The 17,266-nt window shown below is 43.1% G+C and overlaps 1 protein-coding gene across 7 annotated transcripts in view; it reads left to right on the forward strand.

Moving 5' to 3' along the window:
• The window catches only part of dock1 (dedicator of cytokinesis 1), a 194,847-nt gene that overhangs the window by 120,241 nt on the left and 57,340 nt on the right, over nucleotides 1-17,266 (forward strand). For all 7 annotated transcript variants that reach the window (XM_047608341.1, XM_047608343.1, XM_047608342.1 and 4 more), the window contains 2 exons: nucleotides 9,472-9,573; nucleotides 11,724-11,818. In XM_047608341.1, the coding sequence (XP_047464297.1) occupies nucleotides 9,472-9,573; nucleotides 11,724-11,818 (197 nt within the window). The remainder of the gene's footprint in view (nucleotides 1-9,471; nucleotides 9,574-11,723; nucleotides 11,819-17,266) is intronic.

Raw genomic sequence — 17,266 nt, forward strand, 5'->3', positions numbered from 1 at the left:
TATCGCATCGTGACTCAAGTATCGTGATACGTATCGTATCGCCGATACCCCGCCCCTAGTTTTTAGCAGTGTTTTAAAATGCTCAGTGGACTGTGGACAGGCAGGCTGATCCACAGTTTTGGGGTTTTGCTCAGAAAGCTCTGTCGCCATGAGTAAAAAGCCTGGACCGAGGCTCTTCCTGGAGCAGTGAGTTTGATGGCCTAAGTGCCCTGGTAGTCGTGTGAGATAAACCTGCTCCACCATTGGAGTTGAAGGTGATCTGATTTCTGTTGCTATCGTGGAGCTTTATAAAGTTTTTGTGTTAAAATAAGACCTTGTGTGAAGCCTTTCATCTGGATTCCACGTTGTTCCAGATCACGACATTCTGTAGATTCATCATTTTGGATTTCACGCATCGGCTGTCTCTCCTCCCCCTAAACCAATTTCTTTCAAGTGTGGCAGCACCCATTAGTCCATCTTGTTTATGACACTTATTATTGTTTATTTTTCTCCTCATAAAGTCAATTTCCCTGAAGATATTTAATTTTAATAGAGGATTGTTTCCCTGTTGATCACCCCTTATTACCAGATACTTTTAATCACTCAAGTCTCCCCCTCCATCACCACTGAATCCTACTTCTTCTAAAGAGTTTAACAGTTTTCAATGTGTATTAAACGCATCATTATGACCACTGACAGGCAATCGGGTGGATGTGACTTAAACATGTAGCACCCAGGTAGACCAGACCAGGTACCCCCCCACCCCACCCCACCCCACCCAGAAGCCAGGCTGCACTTGAGAACATGTAGTTTAATGTTTTTATGTATTGCTTCTAAATGCATATACTTGTGAGCTCTGTGACTGCTGAGTACACAACTCATCTGCAGCCAACCTGAACAGCTGATCCACTGTTGAAGAAGATGCCAAAACAAAAGGGTCAGATGAGACTGAGTTACAGCTGAGCCTGTTCACATTGATATTCATTAAACCGCCTCGCCTTATTTATTACAGCCTCCCTGTCACAGCTTTCTCCACCAAGCCCTTTATGACACAGAATATAAAGTTTTGCTGTTCTTTGTTCACCCCGTTGCCGCATCTCACTTCTCTACAACGTGACATAAAATACCCCCGCTTCTCGCAGGTGCCGAGCACCGCGCTCCCAACACATCCTCTTTTATGAGATCGGATTCTTGTTTTTTTGTTTATTTTTTTTTTGTTTTGGAGTGACGGTAACACATCTTCTTCCAAGCCTTGTTATTGCTCTGCCAAAACGGCGACAAGCGGCTGGTGTGAGGCGGGCGAAGAGCTGAATAATGTTTGTAGAGATCTGACCTTGGAACGCCACGGCGCATGAGAACTGTTTCGTATGTAAACCCTGGGGTAATGACATTTGTTTAGGGATAAAACCTCTCTGGGAGGAGATGTGTGCTGTGTGCGAAGATGGAAAAGGCTTTGCTGTTCTCTTTTTATTGAAATCCGCTCAGCGTTCTGCTTATGTAAGCAAACTGCTCCTCAGACAGATAAACCGGTGGCAGTGGACAAGTCACTGGAGTGACTCTCCTCTCCTATTGATTTCATTACCTCAAAGCCGAGCCCTCAGGGGACTCCTATACAATGTCCTTGTCCTTTGCAAGTACGATATAGGCAGCACTGCGGTGAAAGGGAAATCCGAATCGCGTTTGTTCTCGGTATTTGCTCTCTGCATGCTTGCATTGTAAATTGATTTATGGATTGTGCAGTTTGAAATTCGTGCACGGCCGCTCTTCATTGTGACTGCGGTGGCATTATTTCATTTGGTACACGTCTGTTACATGCATGCAGTAGCCTGTAACAGCGCTGATTCATTCCCTATTGAGTCTCTCTCACTAAATCTTTCAAACATACTGCGTAGAATGATGCATGTACGAGCAATATGAACTGGCTCGAGTTGAAAATCAGGCCCATCACGAGAGATAAACTGACTTTTTTTTTTTTTTTTTATTGTATACGCTTCCGGGCGCTGTAGCATCTGCTCTGACTAGTGTTAAATACCACATCCCACCCCGCCCTGAGAAAGGAATAGAGTCATCGGCGGACTGGACGCACATGCTGATCAGAGGAGACAAAGTGATAAAACACAAATGTCAACATGGATCGGAAGCAGCGATGAAATGCAGCTGAGTGTCAGGGTTACTGTTGCTTGACTGATTATGTGAACTCCTAACACACCTTGGAATATATCCCCGGGAAAGAGTTTATTCATTTTGATTTTGTAGAAATTTCTCTGATATTTTAATTGGAACATTCATTGTGTGTATGATTTTAGTTGCTACTGATTCGATGGACTGGAGTTTGTCACCACTCAGGCTACTGTGCCACACATGGTATAGTATATATTAGCGTACCTAGTGGAGTAGGGAAAGAGTATTTCAAGAATATTTTTTCCCTCCTTTTTTAGTTTGCCACTATTAAACGTCTCTCTTCTAATCTCTTGATTGCACTCATCCACACTGGACGTCTAAGAGATTTGAGCGTTGTATCTGTATGGAGTTACTGGAGATGTAGACAAGTGCTGTCAATGGATTGTGGCTTTGGATCTCTTAGCAGAGTTTAAAGAGATGGGGGAAAGCTTTTTGTGTGTGCGCGTGCTGTTTGGCTGACAGGGTGATATGATGTGTCTGCTCTGTAGCAGCACCGGCCCAGCAAGTCTCGCTGAGTGAGAAAGCAAAGCTGAAAGTGTGCCTAGCGGATACGCCAGCGAGAGCGCGTCCCCATCTGCTGCGGTCTTTTAGCCTTATTGTCAAACGCCCAAAGTCCGTCCGAAATAAGCGACTAGATTACGAAGACGTTTAAAGCAAACCCACGAAGTGAAAATAAGCACGTATTTCCCAGCCGCTCGGTGCACGTGAGGGGAGTTCAGAGTGCAGTCTTCTGATTCGTCAGAGTGCCTGTGGTGTGTGTTTTTCGAGTAAGCTGTCTTTCAAAAATGATCCGGAGTTTTCTGGCTGTGCCTCAGGTCCGGCGACCAGCAAGAGCTAATGCCAGTTGTGTCTCCAACCACAACATTTAAAGCTGGTTCTGACCTTTAGTAACAAATACTCTGGGCTATCTGGACAGTTTGTTATGGCTTCAAGACATGACAGCACATTCTACACAATCCCCCCCCCTCATGCTCCAGTCCATCTGCCCAATCTGCCACGCTTGACAATAACAATGTCAGTGTGGCAATGGCCACTAACATCTATTTCCTTTCCAGTGAATGATGTGTGCTGGTCATTGGACGCACATGACTTTCATGTGAAAGAAAGCGGCCTTTGCTCAATGCGGTTTTCCTTATTATAAATGAAGGTGTCTGTTCAGGGAGGTATAAACCTTTGATGTATTAGAGTGTGAAAGTGCTTCCTCGAGCTCGTCTGCGTTGGATGCTGTCTGAATGAATGGCATAACGGGTCACTTTCATGGCTGCCTGCCTGGGTTCTCTGGACTTATTATTTATCCTTAAATATAAGGATAGAGTGTTTATCTGGACATCACGCCAACTGCCGCTGAAAAGGAAAATGAAGTGTAAACGGCTTGGCCGGCCGCTCGCGCGGTCTCCCACTCGTTTCCGTTGGCTGACCCTCCCGCCTGCCACCTTGTTGGCTCAACGTTGGAGCCAAGTGGGCCGGCTGAGCCGTGCAGCCGCAGCCAAGTATATTGTGCGTGTCAGCTCTCCCTCACTTTGACAGGCCAGTGTGAAAAGCGCTCCAGTGCTGCTGACTTTCTCGCTTCTTTGTTTCTTGTGCTGTTTGTGTGTGTGTGTGTGTGTGTGTGTGTGTGTGTATGTGATAGTGTTGTGTTTATAGAGAAAAACAATGTGGACAGATGGATTTTCCCCTGTGGCTCAGAAGCTAAAAGACGATACAAAATACAGTTAAAGCAACTGTGTGAATCCATACTTCCCTCTATAGGAAGGAAATACAGTTCTTCTTCTTTCTTTATTTTTAATCAATAATATTGGCAAATTATTTTGCACGTTTTTATTGTTTTATAAAGTTTCGTTTCAATTATGTGTCCACCCCATAGTCTGTATATAAATATGCATTGGTCAAGCTGACACTGTTTTCCCAAGAATATGGGCAGCGCCATCTGGCAACTTTGTAGGTAGAGTCTGCGCAGTATGGTCCAATCAGATTAATACTGCACTTAACTACCTAAAAGGAGGTAAACTATCCTCAAATGGAATTTTTTTTGACACATATGTTCGTGTTTTAGTTCGGCCCAAGTCCCATCCACTAACATGGAGGGGGTGGAGCTTATGACCTATACTGCAACCAAACACCAGGGGGAGCTCTACTTTCTTTTAGCGGTTTCACCCGCCATCTTTATGCAGTTTATGATCCTTACCAGGATACATTTTTGATTAAGTGACTAATAGCTCCTTGAGTGATCGATGTGTCTAGTCTGGGACAGGTGGACATTTTATTGGTGTTTTATACCCATCTACTTATACCCATTTTTATATAATTGTCTCTTCAGAAAATCATCTCGCTGGAAATGACTGGATTTCGTCCACAACAATGCTTTCTCTGATTGAGAAGAATTCCAACTGAATTTTTCTTTTTTCTTTTTTTCATTTTTTGCTGGTGGTTGTTTCTCTCTTTCTTGTGATGTCTTTCTTTTTTGCAAACAGAACCGCACGGATCACTCGTTTTTGCATAAGAAGTCTGTTTCTTTCCTAATCACATTAAATGGCATCGTTCCCATGTGGGATTTTCTATGTGCTCATGTAATTTGCGTCGTAATGAGCCAGCAAATTCGTGCTGCATCAGCCTTGGAGCTAATCGAGCAAAGTCATTTTTTATTTTTTTTTTCCCTGATCCCTGTTGGTCATCAAACCCTCTCTGTGCTCCTGTGTCTTCCTCCCCTCCAGAGACGTATCGTCGCTCAGGGTGCCGCTCTCAATAGACCGGCGTGCCATTTCCCCACTGGCTTAATTAAAGGTTTAAAAGAATGCTCTGTTAATGGGGCAAACCCTTCACTGCTAGAGCAAACATCAATTTTTGCTTCTTGGCTGTCAGACGCCAAAGTGAGATGAATTATCAGAGCAATACAAGCGGCAGAGCGGCGTGTGATGGATCTGGCCGTGCCCTCTAATCCCCGCTTTTTCATTTCCGCTAAGATTCCGTTTCATTTGCCCTCGAGCATAAGATGGATATGGAGGCAGGGTTTGGGAGCTCGGCTGCTTCTCGACCCACTGACACGTACCACACGTGAAGTTTCCGTTTATTGTTGTTTAGCTTGAGAATTTGTCCTCGTAGATAAATGCATGAGATGGATGACGGCTCACTTGGTGGATGGCGACGTTTCCATGGAGCATATTGAGTCTTTTTGTCTTTTCCCTTTGGGTGGTCAATCATGTCTCGCAGTTGCTCAATGGTCCATCTGGAAGCTATGGTTTCTTGCTCCGATTGTGGCCTCCCTTGATAAAAAGGAGCTAGTGACAACACCACTGCCATTAATGATAACGATCTTGACAAACTGAAGATTAGCATATGAGAAGCACACTGTACCATCCTGTATCTCCAGAACCTGAAGCATCCATGACTGTTTCAGTTTGTCATACGGGTGTAGACGAGGCGGCTTAATTTTTAACACTAATTGAGGAATAAATTCAGCCGTCATGTTAAATGCATTGAAGTCACGGCATGCGGGAGGCACGACAAAATTAAACGTACACATGAATGCAGAGAAGGATGTCCACATGTCTACCTCTGCATCTTTGTATTTGTATTGTTCCTCCTCTGCATCCGCTCGTCTTGGCAGCTCCTTGGAGCGTCATATACCTCCGTCGCCCACACCGAAATCAGAATTGATAGACCCGCTTGTTACCAGTGAGGGAGATTTCTTTTTTTTTTCTTCTCTGCTGAACCTTCCTTTTCTCTGACTGCTTTGTTTACTTCCTTCCGTGCTTCTTCGGTCCGATGTAAAATACGTGAGTTGCCATGGCAATAATACCGGGTTCACACCAGTGTTAAAAGTGGAAGGGATGAGCTGCGAGGAGACCGGCTGGCCTTGACGTCTTTCCTCGACTCCTAAGATCTCTCGTCACCGTGATAAACCTGCAGAGGAAGACGACGCTTCGCTGCTTTGCCGCGATCTTAGAGCTGGACCGAACAGAGAGCCATACCTGAATCTTTCCGTTTTCCGTCATGCCTCCACATCTCTATGTCTCGCAGTGCATCTCAGCCGCTGGTGTGGCGTGTGTTTCTGTTTTGCATTTATCTCCTAGTTGCTTCGCAGTGAAAGGTCTGAATGCCTATTTCTGGGAGAGATCCCGTGTTCCGTATATCCTGTGTTCCGAAACCACAGCGAGCTGGGAATATGTTTGTGAGAGTCATCACCTGTATTTAATTTGCCACCAGGATTTGCCAGCTGATCCTTGCGCCTCTAAGCAGCAATTGGATTTGTTTTGAAGCTTAAGATTCATTCACGAGCGACACATTACAGGAATAAAATCAATAATTACACTGGTGAATGTATGGCGGCCCTGTTGGTTGGCTTGATTGAATGTTGAGAGTGGGCTTAAGGGGCTTATGTGGCTGTATGCAGACTTTGAGCCCGACTCCAAGTCCCACACTGGGGCTTACAGCATGTAAAGTTTGCTGACGGCTCTTTATCTTGGGGATTCATTCGCGGCAGAGGAGATGTAAAGAACGAGGAAATGTGGGATACCCCCCAGCTGATTTCGCCTCTCTCGTCTGCCTACTGAAGGGAATTGCTGCAGTAGGCGGCAATGACTTCGCCAGGCGGCTGCCTGCTTTCAAGCTCTTTCTCCTTCGATTAATAAAGCAACCGGCAAATCTTTGAGTATATGCCGCATTTGCTCAACTATACGTTAAATCTTAAAAAAAAAGACCAACCGACCTATAACTGAGTACGAGGTGCTCTACACATATTCGTGATTAATTAACTGCAATTGTTCTTCACTAAGGAGAATAAGAAGTTGAAGAAGTGTGAAGGAACCACTACTTTCTGGACTTTATACACACTTGTCTCTTTGGCAATTTCTAATCAGGCGTCTGTGTAAATTTGTCCTCTGTATTTTAATGCTTTGGAGCTGATGCTAAGTGAGGCCTACAAGCCCTCATAGATGAGAGTGCCTTGCCCTCCTTGACTCAGAAAAACATTTCAATATTAATTTAAAATGAGTGGCGCTGCTTTATGTGAAGCATGACAGAGGGAAGGGGAGCAGTCGTCAGCATCACCTCACCGCGAGGAAAAAAAGTGCAGGAAACATGATTAAAGGATGTTTGCGCTGATTATTTTGTCGGCAGCGCTGTTGATTGTTGTAATGTAACAATGGTGGCAGATGTTTGTCTGAAGATGTGAATGAAATCAAATGTAATACCCTTAAAAACTGAACTAACGACGTCAGAAGAAAATGAATGAAAACGTCTTTTTTTTAAGACGTGCAAGGCGAGGTAAGACTGTGCAAGAGCGCTCGGCGTTGTTTCTGCCCTGCTGTGTGTTGGTAGGTCAGGCCTAATTACAGCTCAAAGAGAGGGGCCTTCTGTAACACTGAATGCATTGTGAGGATTAGATGCCACGAAGTGGCTGAGTTTCATCAGTTCCAAGAACGCTGCACCAAAACTCTGCACATCACCAAGGTTGTCTGGCATTTGTTCACATAACAACTACTTATGGAATGACCATATTCTCCCTTTTAGGACTAGAACTACATATTGACATATACACGGTCGCCCGCAACACTAAAACCACTGACATGAGAAGTAAAAAACGTCAACCATCTTGTGACAACTCAGTGTTCTGCTGGGAAACTTTTGGACCTGACATTTATGTGGATGTTACTCAGACACATACCACCCACCTAGACCAGACCAGACCAGACACCCCCACCCCACAGCAATGATGGATGCTGCAGAAATTCAAAAACAAAAAGAAACATGAAGAACAGCACAAGGTGTTGACTCGATCTCCCAATTTCCTAGATCCCAAACTGATCAAGTGTCTGTGAGATGATCCACAGAGGCCCCTACCCTCAACCCGTAGGACCTAAAGACCCCGCTAACAACATTCTGCTGCCAGACACCACAGGACACCCTCACAAGGTTCATGTTTACTCTCTGATGAGTCCCAACTGTTTGGAAGCATAACGGAGACCTATAGAATAATAGGAAGCTGGTCATGGGTAAATATCTAAAACAAAGCCTTTGTGGTGGTGTCTACTCCATTACCTTGTCTAAGGTTGCTTGTGAGACTGAACATGGAAAAATAGTCCAGACCTGCAGATTCATAATCCGTTTTGTGCCAGTGATCAGATGACAGCGAATGGGTTCTCAGTTCGGTAACAGAATGGTGCTTTATTGTCCAAAATGGGCAAAAAAGAAAAGACATGAAAAGCTTAAACAAAAGTATCAAGATGGTCCTTTTGTCTTCATCTTCAGATATTTGTTCCACACTCATTTTTCTTTTGTTAGATAAAAGTAAGTTACTTTAATGCTGCAGTTATGGACATCTGACTCCATCCAGCAATATCGTTATTACTTCAGTATGTAGTGTGTGTGTGTGTGTGTGTGTGTGTAGAAGAACCAGGAGACAGACAGTCACTTGTAAAGCTCGCGCGTCTTAACTCTTATCAGACTTTAGATTCATTAATCTGGATGTGCTTTCATGCATTTTCAAGGCAATTTTAATTACATTCTCTTATCTTTAATGCATTTCTTTATTAGCGACTCGAGTCAAAACTGGGAGGCGCAGTGCTAAAGCACAATGGTGAATTAGCATTGTACACTCTTATTCTTCAAAAGTATTTATGCAAATGATGTGACTTATTGTTCAGATTTAATTGGCCCTACATCTTTTGTTGGCTAATAACAAACATTATCTCTTAGCCATCTTTCTGCTTTGCTTGTGTTGTTCTTGTGTGTCTTAGGGTTAGGGTTAGGGTTAGGGTAGCTGATTACCATTATGCTCTGCGCGAACGTCTTGAGTAGTTAATCGCCTCTTGTACCCGTCTGTCTCAGACTCTCAACAGTATGCTAATGATCAGGAAAGACCCTTCCGAAATATGTTCATACATTTCCCGTCGCTTTCCCTCTGCCTTTCTCCCGTATGTACCGGGCTTTGTTCACGCACATCAAACGAAGGACTCTTGACTGGCAGCAGCAGCCTCTTTTCACCCAGGCTGCCACGCGTTGGCTTCGCCTTATCTCTTCCCCTCAGCACATCGACTCTGTGCTAACCAGAGCCGCGTTGCAAAGTAAAGACAGCACTTTAGACACCTCACAGGCATTGTAATCAGCTGAGACAAAGAGCCATGGAGTGGAGGGCAGTAGGTTAATGAGATCACCCACCGAGTGAGGGCGGCTACCTTTTCAAAACCTGGGAGGCCGAGTCCGCTCCAGTACTCGGATCCAATCAACTCGGCTTGCAGTTGCTGGCCGTCAAAATCAGAGGCGCAGAGTCGTTCCGTCGTTTGAACTTGATTGTGTATTCTTCCTCTTTTCCAGGGGAGCTTCGTGGCCAGCATGACGGCCACGCTGAGGCAGATGGACGACTATCATTACGCTCATCTGATCAGCACCTTTGGCAAGATAAGGAGCGACGTGGTGGTGAGTACGCCTTATCAGCTCCCCTTCTCGCTGAGACGCTCCAGGATGCATTGTCACGTAATAACTTAAAAATGCTCCACTGTATCGTTCCGCTGTGTCTTTTTCTAGAAATCAAAAGTTAGATTACATCTGTTTGAGAAACACCACCCCCCCCCCCCCCCCCCCCCCCCACCTCGCACGACAAAGTGTGAAATTGAATTTCTTAAAGTCTTTGCTCCTGGGCTTTCTGTATGTACAGCTCCTGAAGGGAAAGCGGATAGCTGGTTGCAGCCAACAAGTTGTGGAGAGGGGATAAATCTCTGAGGTTATGGATTTCAGCTCTGAATAATTTTGCCCTCAAAGCGATATTTCTCTCGTATCTGCTGCCAGATTAACATTCTATTACTCCTCTCTAACAAGTAGGAAAATCCCACTGTTTGCCTACCACGGGACGTTAAAGCTGCAGAAATGTGATTTATATTTCTCATGTAAACTGTACAAAATATTTTGTCATTAGTTGCAATTAGATTACTACCTTTTAGTACTTATCTTGACATTCCATTTAGTCTGTATTTATTCATCTAGATGTGTTTTTTTTCTTGATGCATGGGGCTAAATAGACCTGTCTGATGTTTATAATTGTACACAGGACATATGTTTGAGGTTGCCTTTGTTTCCCTGATTGCTGGATAAGTGATCACTGTGATGAAGCCAGGTTTATGCACAGATTTATTGTTCCTGACGCCGGTGTGTGGGCCATGCGCACATGCACAAAAAAAAAAAAAAAAAAAGTTGTTTTTGAGATTTTTCCTCTTGACACGCCACCACAAAGCACAGGGATTCATCCAGCCAGGGGTGAACGTCTGCAGCCAGAAATAGACGCGTATTTATGTTAAAGGTATTTAGCTGGCACAAACTCGAAAAGTAGCGCTATTGTGGATGTGACAGAAGAATAAGCTTAAATGTGTAGATGTAACCATTTATGCAAGCCTTAAGCGTTAAAGCTTGGCTACAAAGAGAAAAGGCTGTGACATGTAAATCATATAAACGGCTCGGTTAAATATAACAAAGGGTGTCGGACGTGAGAATGAGCTGATGATGAATTCGCTGTTCTGAAAAGGTTGAGGAGCTTGATTTGCTGCAGAGAATGTCTTTTTGTGGTGAATGAATGAATTTTATTTCAAACATTTCGTGTTCATGTGCAAAATATGTCACCATTTGTACATGCAAAAGAAAGAACTATGAACCAAACAAAGAAAAAATATGAAAAATATCAACAGAAAGATCAAAAATCTGATCAAAAAAGGACCAGGAGGAAGTGAACACTTTCTTTAATTCCCACGCCTTTTTAATAAGTAGTGAACCTAATTATTGAGTTACTAATATTTCTGTGTCCTAATTCTGTATTGTTCTCCTATGACACTGCAGTGTCATTAGAACAAAAAGCTGGATTATTGGTTTCAAGTCACAGACTACATAAATATGGACTATGTGTCGTTACTTCCTTGCTTGGAGCCGAGATATCGATGACCCGATCGCACTTTCGCCGGGACCACTCGAGCTTCTGCTTAATTAATACTGCGCTCTGCTCTACCTCCACCACAGAAATATCAGATTATACACTGAACTCATTTATGTATTTCCTTATTTTTTTTTTTTTTTTTACAGCTCTCGCAAATCCCACGGGTCCGCTTTACAGAGCGGTTGTCATGGCAACTGGTGGTCGGCATTCCGTCACATCCTGTTTCTATAGCGTGAAATGACTGAAAAAAACTAAAATTAACTTCAGTTAGCATCAACATTAAATTAACTATTTAAAATGACAGAAACTATCCTTAAAAAAAATATTATTTGACAAATGTATTTTAGTTTTTAGTTTTAGTTTGGTCCAAGTCCCATCCACTTACATGGATTATACTGCAGCCAGCCGCCAGGGGGAGCTCTACTTGCTTTGGCTTTCATTAGCGGTACCACCGTCCATCTTTATACTGTTTATGGTTCAAGTCCAAAAGGGCAAAGCATGAATCGGCTTGACCTTAAAATCAAATCTAAAAACCTGTTTATGCGAGAAAGCCACAAACTTTTAACAGTTAATTTGAGATTGCTCTTATCTTGGAGGTGCGAAGAAAGAGAGAGTAGTTTTCATTTTGAGAATTTTCTTTCTCTTGCAGGATTTCCTAATGGAAACATTTATCATGTTTAAAGATCTCATTGGAAAAAACGTCTACCCCTCGGACTGGATCATAATGAACATGATGCAAAATAAGTAAGTACGACACCACCACTGGACACACACACACACACACACACACACAAACACCCGTACACCGTGCTGCTTTAAACTCCCTACACTGTTGTTGCTAAGGAACAGCGGTTAGAAGTGGGTAAGAATATTTCCAAATGTTTTTCTCTCCATGCAAATATCGGCACAAGGCCTCAGCAGTGTAGCAATCAGATGAGCAGTCAGCGCAGCCGCAAACAATCACATGAATTATAGATGCTCTGGTGTAGGCTGCCTGCTAATCTCTGAACTTGGTCTCAGCATCTCTTTACTTTCTGGCTTGTTGTGCTGCTGCTGCTGCTGTTGCTGCTGCTGCAGCCTTCTGTTTTATTTATGTGAACCTTACCTGATTTGATTTTTGTTAAAAATATAAAATGAGAGGACTTGTGCTGTATAGATTTAGAGTTTAGGCAAGTGTTGTGCTCTTGTGCTGCACGCGTCAGAATTATTATTGTTATTTTGGGATATTTCTTTTTATAGTTCTTTTAGTTCTGATAAACTAGTGGGAAATTGAGGTTTAAATAGGAATAAACTCTGTGGGTAACACCCACCCGAAACTTGCTTGACCAGAAACTGGGGCATAAGACCCAAAGGTACCACAATAACAACATTGTGTTACCAGACACCACAGGACACCCTCAGAAGACCCATGTCCATTCTCTGGTGAGGTCTCCTGCACATTATTAGAAAGGTGGTCATAATGTTATGCCTGGTCGGTGTGTATATATCTGTACTTCCATTTGTATCTTTTTAGAAGAGACATGTAACAGAATCAGTTGTAGTCCTCTTGTTACGCAACGGCTCCGCAATAGATGTCAGATGAAAACCATTAGTCTGGTTTTTGACAACTAAGAAAGAAAATTCCCTCTCCCCTGCCAGCGAGCATGCATAATTAAAAAAAGCTGGATGTGTTTCACACAGCCACCATGGACACTGTGAAAATGACCTAAATGATAAATGATAGGAGTAATTTGCCAATTTGCACCTATTTTATTGTTTAAATCAAGGCTAAATATAATTATTAGAAGATTATTTTAAAATGTGTAACGCGATTCTTCTCACTGGAACTTGGAGGGGGAAAAAAAAAAGATGCCCAAGACAGACACACATGGCTACCCAATAAATGTTTCATTTTTTCAAACCCTCGTTTGAAGAACTAGTTGTTTTGCTGCCGAATCGCTTCTATTTTTTACCCGAGTGGGAGGGGGGGGGCGACACCATCCTTGGAAAAAACATATTTATCCCAACTAGAGAGAAACAATCTGACATGGAGCTTTGTTGCAAATGTTTTTGCTAACAAACTTTTACTCCACCGCTGTCAGTCCTGCTTAAAAAGTCCCTCAGATCAGGCAAAATCGAGTTTGTGATTTCTAAAACTTTCTTCACATGTGCGGCAGCACCCAGCGTGACCTGTAAATATACTGGTAAATTGGGTGAAAGTTACTTTTTCAAGGAACTCTTGGTTAAAAAAAAAAGAAAACATCGACAACGCCAAAATTGAAATAACAAGGCTGGGAGCTCTTTTCTCTTTCGCTTCAAAGTGTCCATTTACTGCAGGTGCAGAGCTTTTATAACAGCAGTTGTCTGTGAGCGGTTATCAGCCTCTGCCCACCCTTTCCACAGCCATTCCAACATCATTGCCAGCTAGGACATTTGACTAGAAATTGCATTGCTACCCAATTTAGGTTCTATTGCTTTCATTAGTCCATCTGATTGCTGCGAGCCAGATTCCTTTTGGAATTCAGAACGTCCCCCCGTCCCCTCACCTCCCCGGCCCGTACAAACATTGTCAGCCACCTGGGTCACACTGTAGGAGACACCGGCGTAGCTTTGTAAAGATGCTCCCGTAATGCCCTGCAGGTGCACAAATCGCATCTGTTCTGCTGTAGGCTGAGCTGCAGTGGCAGGTATAAGCCAGTCCTGACCCCTCTCTACCACACAAACGCACACAGACACACATCAACGACGCATGCATCCGTGCCAATTCATCAGAATAACAAGCTCACTCACACACTCCGCATACTGTACTTCCAGGAGCGCCTTTAGGGATGTGATGAGCAACAGGGCGGCAGGAGTTCACCCTCAGATTACGCTTTGCAATGTGGAAAATACTTCTGACTTGCAGACTTTAGGCCAGCGTGTCATCTCCCATGCCTCGGCTGAATCTCCCTCCGCGGAGCCTTTTGTCTGTTTGCGCTCGTTTGCTGCTGCCAAGAGCTCTACGCTGCGTTCTAGCCGGTGCATTCGGCCACTTGGTGGAGTTAAATCGTTGGTTTAGCTCAATAAAACAATAAGCCCGCTCATCTCATAATATTAATGCACAAGACTGTTCAGATGCTGCAGGTGTTGGCTTCCCTGCAAATGACCAGAACTCTGTTGTTTCCAGCAGCTCACATACCCCCTTCTCCATCATCATGGTGTGGACTCTGTTGCCTTTCGTGCACCTGCTGCAATTTTAAACCATTTGGTGCATTTATCTAACATTTATTTAGTTTCGAGACCTTTGGAAAGTTGGTTTCTGCGCTGGAAACATTCAAATAAAATAGACAGACTGTCCTTGACTTGAAGTCAATGGGCTTATAGTGTATACAGCCAAATGGGCTTATATACAGTAATATATAAAAAGGAGTTTTCTTTACACTTACGTAAGTCAAGCCTCTGCAGACTCTTTTACTGTTTCATCTTCTGGCGTTTAAAAGTCTTCAACAGTTTCTTATCACCATCATTTGATCCGTGCTGATCCGTGTTTTGGGGGATAAAAACAAGTATCTGTAGTAAAAGAAAAAAACGCCGACAGGTAATTAGCGCCACCCGTCATCTTGCTACTTACTGTTTCTTTCAGTTGCACATTGTGCAGCGTTCTCGTCTATGATTAAAATGCTTCTCACGACGGTGGTGGGGATGCAAGTTGATTTGCTAGACTGCGCCACAGTTCAAAGCATAACGCAACCCTTTTAAGGACGAAGAAAGTCAGTAGAAAAGGTTTCACAGTGAGACTCTAAGGTGACACACAGGCACACACACACACATTTATACACATATTGCATTAACAATCTTAGGAGAAAAGGAAGTTGTGTATATGCAGCGTATTCTTGTGCTTTTTAGCACAGGGGAGCAGTGAAGACTGAATTCTGAAGCACTGTCTGCATACTGAAGGTATTTCTTCGTTTTTAGTTTTAGCCTCCGATCTTCCAAAATTCTGAAAAACACATCCTCATGTCCTGTTGTTGCCTTATAAAATCAGTTTTGCTAACGTGACTACAATGAACATGGAGCAACATTCGAATTCAAAAGTCAGGTGAAACAGTTCTAGACTCAATCAGTCTGATGTAATAATGTGGTTTAGTTCAAATATAATAATCACGGTTGTAGGCCTTAAAAATAGAACTTTTTTAAAGGTACATGAAGACATTTCATGAAACACATGTGAATAGGCCTCAGCCTCCCTTATAGCCTTGTTCAGCACACGGATTTCCACCTCCTGCACCAGCAGATCGTTCTTTCATGTCCACACAATGTGATAGCACCGCTAATGAGATAGGCATCACCTCCCACTCCTTCCTTCTCCACCCATCAACTCTTACTTCCTCCAGGTTGTAAGCTGATTTATGGGCTTTAATTGCCCCGGAGACAGCGGCGTCAGGCTGGTTAGCCGGTGGCTGCCATTTCCCCTGTGCCGACTGGCCATGCTTTAACACTGACAGCTAATTGGCAGTAGATATAGACTCGCACGTCTTCTCTAAAATGACATAGTTTGCCGGCTGAGGTCGGTTGAGAACTTCGTTGGATGTGCTACAGGTTATCCCGTTTGCTCGTGAAACACAAAGAATTTCAGGTTCATGTGTGTGGTCTGACGGTTCTGATGAGGAGGCGGCTTGCTATCCTCTCGAAGAGGCCCATATTTAGTTTAAACGTGAAACCATATTAGTCGCCTTGTCACAAATTAACATTAAAAGGAAGCAAGATTTACATAAAGTGCTTGAATTTACATCGTAAACCTTCAAAGGCCTCTACGCTCTTCATCCTTACTGCCTTAGATGTGTTGAATCACTGCATGTTAAGTGCAGTTGTCATCATCAACGTGAACATTGTCCTTGACATTGTGCTTTTTTTCTTTTTTTTTTTTTTACATTCACCTGGAAGGCAAAGCACTTGAACAGCTGTGTTTGTTGCACCGACCAGAAGGCTCCATTAACACAAAAACTGTGTAAAATGATCAGCTGTAATTAGTATATTTAACAGTCTGATAAAATGTTGTGTTTGTTTTTACTTCCCATGCTGAAAGCATTTACCCCTGTAATTATGTAAAAGGTATTTACCAAATAATTGAACCATTTTTCTCTCATTTTAAAGGTTATAATCATTTTTTTTAAGTCACAATGTTATTACACAGGATACAGAGAGAAACTAGATCATTGTCTTCCATTGTTTTTTCCCCTAGTAATATATACAGTATATATTTATTTTAAAGGCTGGCAGTGCTTGAGTCTTCAATTCATTAGATTCAAGTTAAGGTCGAATGCCCTTCTCAGTGTTCTCAATAGTTCATTTCCCTAATTACACCCAGAGTTTCTTAACTTTTGTTAATTATATTTAAGAACTGTATTTGAATGGTGATCCCTCGGAGAGCCCTGCATGGCACACGAAAAGATGAAAGTCTACGACGAGTTTAAGAAGCAGTTCTATAACTCTGTAACCCATTCCATCAGTCCCTTTCAGACTCATTAGGAAAAGGTTTCCTGAAGCTGGATGGCTGCCATTTGGAGTTGCCTAATGACTAAAGACTAATCCAGGACCTGGAGTGCATCTTGAAGGGTAGAGGCACGGAGGACTGAGTGAAATGACTGTGAACCCATTGCCCTGCCCAACAACCCAGCATCCACCAAGATAAAGTAACACTATCCACGGTATTATGTGTATCTTACGTGAGGTGCTCTCATCATAACGAGATGGTGATACAAATAATGCTGTTTGAAATACTCCCCAGTTACCTTCTGTTCTTTTTAAGTTACGCTGGCTTCGGGGTCTTATAGAAGTATAAGGTTCTTCCAAGACTTTGAATCCCAGTTTGTTTATTTCATTGATGAATCACTGTTGACCTAGATATAACGCATTTTTTTTACAGATACGCAGTTATATCTGACACTTAAGTGCAGTTTATTCCTCTGTGGCACATAGATGGCATAACTTCCGCGCATAGCCTACGCCTACGGTGTGAGCCATTTATATCTGTATAAAACAAAAACACCACCTGCCACTTTCTTCCTCCCGCTTTCAACAATGGTGACTAGAACTTTCGGCAAAATTTCGCAGACGCGTTATTGTCCTTCACCTTCGAACCTCCTCGGTCAATCTTTGCTTTATAGCTGTAGCTATACCAGTGTTTCCCACTGCCCTGCATGTCTTCGATGTTTCCCTCCTCCACCACACCTA

Source organism: Mugil cephalus, chromosome 16 (genome assembly GCF_022458985.1).
Source record: "Mugil cephalus isolate CIBA_MC_2020 chromosome 16, CIBA_Mcephalus_1.1, whole genome shotgun sequence".
Taxonomy (NCBI): domain Eukaryota; kingdom Metazoa; phylum Chordata; class Actinopteri; order Mugiliformes; family Mugilidae; genus Mugil; species Mugil cephalus.